The sequence below is a fragment of the Gigantopelta aegis genome, chromosome 7 (genome assembly GCF_016097555.1).
Source record: "Gigantopelta aegis isolate Gae_Host chromosome 7, Gae_host_genome, whole genome shotgun sequence".
Classification (NCBI taxonomy): domain Eukaryota; kingdom Metazoa; phylum Mollusca; class Gastropoda; order Neomphalida; family Peltospiridae; genus Gigantopelta; species Gigantopelta aegis.
The window spans coordinates 15783682-15791925 of NC_054705.1; the positions used below are offsets into that span (position 1 = coordinate 15783682).

An 8244-nucleotide genomic window follows, 5' to 3' on the forward strand; every position below is an offset into this window, starting at 1 on the left:
CTTAAAATACACAAATGTATTCTCTCATTCTGAAACATTTTACTCGAAATTTGGTAGACATCTCCAGTGAAAACGTTTGAAGAAATAAATTATATCACGTCACCGATGCCACTGTGCATGTGATGTGAAATACTATTTTTGTGAATTTTTTTTGTTTTTGTTTTTGTTTTTAAAGTGACACCAGGATAAAAATAGAAACATGGATTTTCAAGAACTATCTGTAGTCTCATTATCAATTTACAGATAATAAAATGAAATGTTTAATGTACGGAAATGGAATATAGCGGCAGATTGTCTGCAATTAGCCGAATCTCCCCAACACTCGTATAAGATATAAACAGGCTTTGTAAATTTGGCCCTGTATATTTTGTCTCCAACTGTCTGTCTATCTATCCATCTGTTTTCCATTCTGTTTCTGAAATTTAGTTTTTTTTCAATGCTACATGTACATGTATGTTAAATTTTCTCATTTATCTCCATTGCTTTATTAGTCTGTCCATCTGTCCATCCATATGTCTCACATTTGATTTTTCGGATGTTTTTTTTTTCACAATACTTTAAGATATTGAGCTGAAATTTGTATAGCTTTATTATGTACTATTACAGATCAAGTTTGACTGTGATTTATCAATTTTTGCCAGAGTTATGGTCCTTGAACGTTCATGTCGGAATATTTTTTGCAGTGCCTTGAAATATTGAGCTGAAATTTTACATACAGCTTTATCATGTACTGTTACAGCTTAAGTGTGACTTTCCTGACAATTTACCCATTCTTGATGAAGTTGTGGCCCTTGAACTTAGGAAATATGAAATTAGTTTTTTAGACTTTTGTTCTGCAATGCCTGAAGACATTGAGATGAAATAGGAGATAAAAAAATATGTTGTGCCCTTTTTAGTGGGCATGTATTGCTATAAGAGTTTTATTGTACATTTTAAAATTCTTCTCTCTCTCTCTCTCTCTCTCTATCTCTATCTCTCTCTCTCTCTCTCTCTCTCTCTCTCTCTCTCTCTCTCTCTCTCTCTCTCTCTCTCTCTCTCTCTCTCTCTCTCTCTCTCTCTCTCTCTTTTCTCTCTCACTCACTCACTCACTCACTTTCTCACACTCTCTGGCTATGCAGGTTCATGAGCGTTAAAATACTGGAGAACCGCGGTCATATAAGTGTATTTAATTCTTTAAAACATTTTAATTTAAATTTTAACATTATTTTCCTTCTCTTTTTCTGTTTCTCTATCTAGGTTTATGAGTGCGTACATACTGGAAATCGGTCGTACAAGTTTATTTCTTTAGCAGTACTCCCTTGTTTTATTGTACATTTTATAATTTTTTAAATTTTAATTAAAAAATTTCTTTTCTATCTCCCTCTGTCTGTCTGTAGGTTCATGAGCGTGTGCACACTGGCGAGCGGCCGTACAAGTGTAAGATCTGCCACCGGTGTTTCACTCAGTCCAACGACCTTCGACGCCATGAGCGCAACGTGCACATGCGCGGAAAACTCTACGGGTACAAGAATGCGACGACGCGCCAGAACAGTCACGTCAATCTGGCCGCCTACCAGGCTTTCGCCATGCAACAGAGGGCGCTGCTGCAGCAGGCGTTGACATACGAGTCATTCATGCAGAATGCCGCGGTGGCCTCCCACGCGCAGATGTTCGGCCAGCCGCAGCAGCAGCCGCCCAAACCTAGCCTCGTGTCTACCTCAGTTACCTCCCTTCCGTGCAGGAACTTGCTTCGGAAGCATTCCCCACCACGAAGTCCGATAAAGCTCGAACAGGTGACGCCTCCGTCGACGCCCGGCGACGGGGAAAGTCACCCGACCGCGGAGGGCCGGCGGTCCTTGTCAACTACCTCACCACATACCTCAGACAGCCTGCAGAGCCCCCTGCCCTCGGGCTACGCCTCGTCAGTCAGTGGCACCAGCGTCATCCACTCGCCGCCACTCCTCATGGCGGCCAACGCGTCGGGCTACGACACCATGGCGATGAAGGTCATGTCAGGACGCACAACACCATCATACGAAGAGAAGCCGGAGTACGCGACGCGATCCCCGCTGCCAGGCAACCGCATCCCGTCGTTTGAAGAGTTCACGCGCGGCATTCCCGGCCACCACTTCGCCGCGCCCGTCCGCCAGCAGGATGGCAGCATCCTGTCGGAGCCATGCAGCCAGATCTCGACGTCAATGGAGCGTGAAGATGCATCGGAGGAAGAGAAATACGGTGTCTGCGACAGCGTCATGGACCTGAGCGTCAGGAAGACACCCCCTAGCGGCGAGGATGAGACGGACATCGAAGATGCGATGGATATGAAGGTGTCAATGATGCCTCCCCCGCGCACCCCGGAGTCGGAGACCGACAGTAGCAAGCGGACTGTGACCACTACCTCAGCATCGCCGGCGGCCGCGGCGGCCGACTCGGGCATCCACCACTGCAAGCACTGCAACATCTTCTTCTACGACTACACGATGTTCCACCTGCACCAGAGCCTGCACTCCCCATACGAGGACGAGTATCCCTTCCGGTGTCCGTCCTGTGCCAAGAACTGCCAGGACCGCATCGAGTTCATGTTCCACACCGTGTGGCACGTCAAGTACCCAAACACCATCCCCAACTACCCCTCCTTCAGGGACAGTTACCTCTGTACTTGAATAACACGAATAACCAGGGTCTGGTGAGTAGACACAAAATGAAGTGTATGTATGTATGTAACGCCATCCCCAACTACCCCTCCTTCAGAGACAGTTACCTTTGTACCTGAATGTATGTATGTATGTATAAATGTGTGTATAAATGTGTGTATGTTTGGGATTGGATTTTATTTTAGAGGTGGGTCTAAATGTAAGTGGGGTTTTTTGCTGAAGTAATTGTTTGGGTTTTTTGGCTAAAGTTAATTTTTATTTTTTTGCTGAAGTTAATTTTTTTTCAAGTTAAATATTTATTCATTAAATGCTAAATATTATTATGATTTATAGCAAAAAAAGAAATTAATTTATGAATTTTATTACACAAAATAATAAAATAACTAATTGTCTTACACTTTCCTCCACTATATTATGGCAGAATGGAATTTTTTTCTTTTCTTTTAATTTGGTTTTATAAAACAACAAAAAATCCAGACTTATGCAAGCTTTGTCATTTTTGTTTTTCAGAATTTGAGGCTGCATGACATCGGTGGAGAGGACTGTTGATCTGCCTCAGTGGCTGCCCACGGACAGGGGCAGATAACTCATATCAACATTACACTAGGAGATGCGTAATCTTCTTTTCCGGAGAGTCACTTCAACTGGAGGGTGAAGGTTGTCATGGTAACACAAAGTTAAAAAAAAAAAAAAATATATATGTATATTGTCTGCCAGCTGAAGTTGTCAGTCGTGTTAACTGATGTCTGTATGTCAGTACATGCGTGCATAGGTAACTTGATTAGAAGCAGCTAGTCAGGTTCTTGTTATATGTATGTTTAAAAAAAATACATAAGTTGAAACTTGCCATTGCGTAAATATGCACTCATCATTGATCATTATGAGCTGTATTTTTATTTTTTTTTATTTTTTTTTAGTTATGCAATATGTTTAGAAAAAGAACATGACATATTTGTAGGCACTTTATTGCTGTTGTCTGCAGTAGAATTGCCATGGATGTTTGACGACTTTGTTATATATATATATATATATGGTTTTGTGAAAAGATGTTTGACGACTTTGTTAGAAGCTTTAGATGTATTGTCAGTGTGTTACGAAATTGCTTGTTTTAATGATGTAAGTGCTGATAAATGTTATATTCCTATACTGGTACCATTAATTACTGTTTATTTTTCATTCATCATCTTTTTATCTTCTTGTTTTTTTCCCTTTTTGATATAAAAAGTCTCCAGTTTCGTGGTGAAAATTTATTTGTGGAAAGTAAGGGAGATCTTCTTTAATAAAAAGAAATCAACAAAAGTGCTACGGTGACAACTAGGATTCCATTTCATGAATAAATTATGTTAATTTTGACCTAGAATGATGAAACAATGTTGTGTCATTAGTTCAAGAACAGATCATATTAATTATTAAGAATCTTAATCAAGATGAGAAAGAAATAAACTGATTATAAACCAGCATATCATGAATAATTAATTATAATAAATTATGTAAATTTTTAGAACCATCATTTTTAGAAGAATTAATTGCATGAATTATTTTGCTGTTTATACTAAGAAAAATAAATCAAATAGTGGTTTGTGATTATAAGCTCCAATCATTTCAAATACTACGTACTTCTTAAATAGTACATTTAAATAAAACTTGGAGAAGCTGGACTCCGGAATTTAAAAAAAAAAAATGTAAACTGAGTTAAATTCTTGAAATGGGTCCTATTTTTAATATATTAAAATGTCCTCTATTAATTTTTAAAATCATTTTATTACTATTATTTTTTTATCTTTAAAAAAAAGATAATCTTTTTCTTTGTTGTTTAATTAGATCAGTAATTTTTTTTTAAAACATTCAAAAATCAATAATCCTAGTTCATAACATTCTGACAAGATTTTTTAACAACCGGTGAGAGACCATTTGGTGAAATTTGGTCATTGTTAGTGCTGCCTCATTGTTCACAATTTACACCCTTACACTCCTTCAAGTCACATAAGACTGCCCACTTTCAGTGGATCAATCGGTCCATTGTGGGATTTTAGGAATGAAAGGTCTCATTACTATTACCATCACCTTATTATTGTTGTTGTTATTATTACCTGTTATAAGAATGTGTACACCTATAGAAAGATTATTTTTGCTTTTGTTTCGTTAATTTTCAATACTGATGTATCTGGCTTTTGTTTCCGAAGAACAAGAAAAACACAAGTTTAGTCTTCATTAACATCCTAGTGTTAAACATTGAAGGGATTGAAATGTGTGTTAAAATATCAAAACAAAAATTTAATTTGTTATTTACACAATGTTTGTTATAATTAGTGCCAACTGTAAAATGTATTTCGTTTGCTGCTGCTCAAGAGACTGGAAATATTTTTTTTCTTCTTCCATCTTTTTCTCACTAATTTAATTGTTTTGTTAATGCAGTTCTTTTTTTTCTCAATACCTAAAAAAAAATTCTGCTGAAAGCCACCGTATTAAAACAAATATCCTTAATTTTGTGGGTAAATAGAGCTATCATATTAACAATCATTTCTTCAGAATACCTGAGATCTTTAACCGTTATTATCAAGTAAAACAATCCACAAAGCCTTGTAGCTCATAATTTGTCACAAACAAATATATATGGTGCCATTTGCAGAAGGGAGGAAAAGGCAACAGAAGCTAATTTCACAAAATGTCGTAAGTTTACATTTGTAAACTAGCAGTTATAGCTGTACATTTAAATGTTTTTGGAAATTACACCATCATGCACTGGCGTAGGAAATGGGTGGGGGGGGGGCAAGGGGGGCATGTGCTCCCTCCCTTTTCAGATATTTTGGTTTATAATAGTGTAAAAGTGTATAAATATAAAAATATGCCCCACACACACACTTTTTGGCACCTTCCTACACCACTGCCATGACATAAAATCAAGCAGTGTAAGAATAAAAGAAAATGATATAGGTGTACTTCAAACTACATGTACGTTAGTTGTACTGTTAGTAGTCATACGAACTATGGTTATGTCATTTTTACGGTTGCGTAGAAAACTGGGTTTACGATGTTTTGTGAAATTGATCCCTGTAGGATAAAACAAATTAATATCTGCTGAATAATGTAACAGTTGTTAGTTGGACTGCAGTAAATTAATACAAAAATATGTTTTATGGTTGACCCAAGCTAGAGCATACAGCATTCAAACTATTGTGTACATCTGCTAGTCCAAGTTTAAGACAGAACTTGGATAAAAAAATTAAAAAAATGATGTATAGTAAATACAAAATGATATTTGAAATAATTGCAAGAAGGCTCTTTGTGCAAGATGCAGTAATTAACAGATTTGTTTTTATTTTATTTTGTTTTTCATGTCACAGTAAATGATCTCAGTGTAAATAAATACACACAAAACAACTTCTAGAAAGACTTTCTTCATAACTGAAGACACATTTTCCCCCTACTAAACATTGTATGGCACTGTTCCTGGTGAATAACATCTTTTTATTGAAATTTAAACAAACAATTATGCCACTTTTTATAAATTAGTATTATTAATATAGCTTGGGATAATATTTACTGCACATTTGGTGGTTTTATCCATCAAACTAATGTTTGAAAGGATTCCTAAACAATATGCAGCATTTTGTAACTGTTGAGCTATTCACAATGCAGTTTTATTAGTGTAATGCTATTTGCTGATTTCTTTTTTCTTCAGAATGTTACCAAGGTGTGATGCATATTAGTAGTTTGATTGAAATTTTACGTTGTCATGATTTTGAGATTTTGCATTGGGGAACGTGTGTCTTTATTTATAATCTGAACTTAACCATTTGATGTGACACAAAAACTCAGGGTTGTAACATCATAAATTAGTTATTTTGACTATATAAAAGAGAACTCTTGTATTTTATTGTTATATATACATCTACATCTACGTGTATATCATATTATATGTTTTTGCTCTATCAGGGAACCTTTTTGAACCTCATTTATTATGATAACCATAATTTGCTTGTATACCTACTCTAGATTTTTAAATTTGTTATCAATGTTCTGGTTGGTTGAATTTTATCATGGTTCTTATTGGTAGAAAATTGTCGCATGAGTCATTTCATTGGTTGACTGCTATCGTGTCACTTCTTATATGATTCGCCAGATTCTGTAATACTTGTACAAGAATTAGGTTAAAAATGGCTTTAAATTGGTTTCTGAAAGTAAAGGTGTTTTATAAAGAAATATTCTTGTGGCCAGCCCATAGTTTAACTTAGATATGCGTTTACCGTCTGGGTTTTTTTTAATGATAATATGGGGGGGGGGGGGGTTGTTGTTTTTCTTAACCATATAATATGGGTTTTGAGGATTCTGTTTGTGAAATATATAATACTTGTTTCATTTCATCAATTCTTTTTCATTCCTGCATCATTTCTGAGTGGTTATTTTTTAATTTCCATAAATCATTCGTTGTTTGGTGTACCACTGAACTGCGTACAGTTGCAGCTGTACATTTCGCTCAGATACATCAAACAAACAAACCGGTGTCACTTTTTTTTAATTTTCATAGTTTATTCAGTACATCCCATGAATAGTTTCATATTATAGCCATGTTTGTATTACATTGTACGCATTGCATTCAGGTAGTACGCAATATGTGTTTGTATTGTCTTTGATTTTTGTCAAATTATATTTAGTTATAACTAATTGTTTGTAAACATTTATTTCTAGCTTCAAGCCTTCATTTTGTATTATGATATATTTTTGGGGGTGTTTTTTTTTTTAATGTGTGTGTGTTTTAAACTGTATTCTGTATTTGTTACGCATGTTTCTGGTTAAATGCTTTTGATGGGAATGTATCATGGAATGTAATTTGCTCTACCACATCATGATTCTGTCTGCCCATTGGTTACTGAAATATAGGTCAGTCATTCTCCACCTTCAGTTTATATAAGAGTATGACATTTTTAGGACCCACCACACTTCATTTATGTAACTCATCTAAAAAACAGGATAAATGGAGATAACATTTTTTTTAAATGTAACAAACAAACAATTTTTTTTTTTTTATAGGTACATGTATATATACCAGTGGCATGTTTTACTGACATTCTTTTGTTCAATAGACTGTGTATTGTACACTTGTTAATTATTTCAGTAGACTGGTGTGTTGTCATTGGTGTTTCTTGGTTACAACAGACTAGCCTATTGTTATCATACGTCAGTGTCATGCTCTGTAATATAAATAAAACTGTTTATAAAAATATTAAAAAATATTGCATGCTATTTTTTGGTCACCTTGCATCTTGTTGGACCAAAAGTCAAATGAAGAAAGGAGATTGGATGACTTGACGTGAAATAACATTTATTTTTTATTAAAAATATAAACATTTGAAGAATAAGCTAAAATGCTTGGGGGTTTGGGGGGGGTGGGGGAATTCATTTTATATTGAACTTCAAAATGGAAGTATTTGAATACATATTGTTTTTAACAGTTTTTGACTAAAATTTTAATACTAATTTCTTGACGATGGTTATTTTGCTGAGAAAATTAAACTGTTTTTGTGTTAGCATTTGAGTGCTTTATGTTCAAAGAGATGTTCTTTAGATAGCTGCTTTTGTTTTGTACCGTGTTTGCTGTATAAGCTACCTC

At 35.4% G+C, this 8244-nt stretch overlaps 1 protein-coding gene across 1 annotated transcript in view; it reads left to right on the forward strand.

Moving 5' to 3' along the window:
- The window catches only part of LOC121376748 (Krueppel homolog 1-like), a 54330-nt gene extending 47404 nt beyond the window's left edge, over positions 1-6926 (forward strand). The window contains exons 3-4 of the mRNA XM_041504516.1: positions 1377-2665; positions 3144-6926. Coding sequence (XP_041360450.1) covers positions 1377-2642 — 1266 coding nt within the window. The 3' untranslated portion in view covers positions 2643-2665; positions 3144-6926. The remainder of the gene's footprint in view (positions 1-1376; positions 2666-3143) is intronic.
- Positions 6927-8244: the final 1318 nt, after the last annotated feature.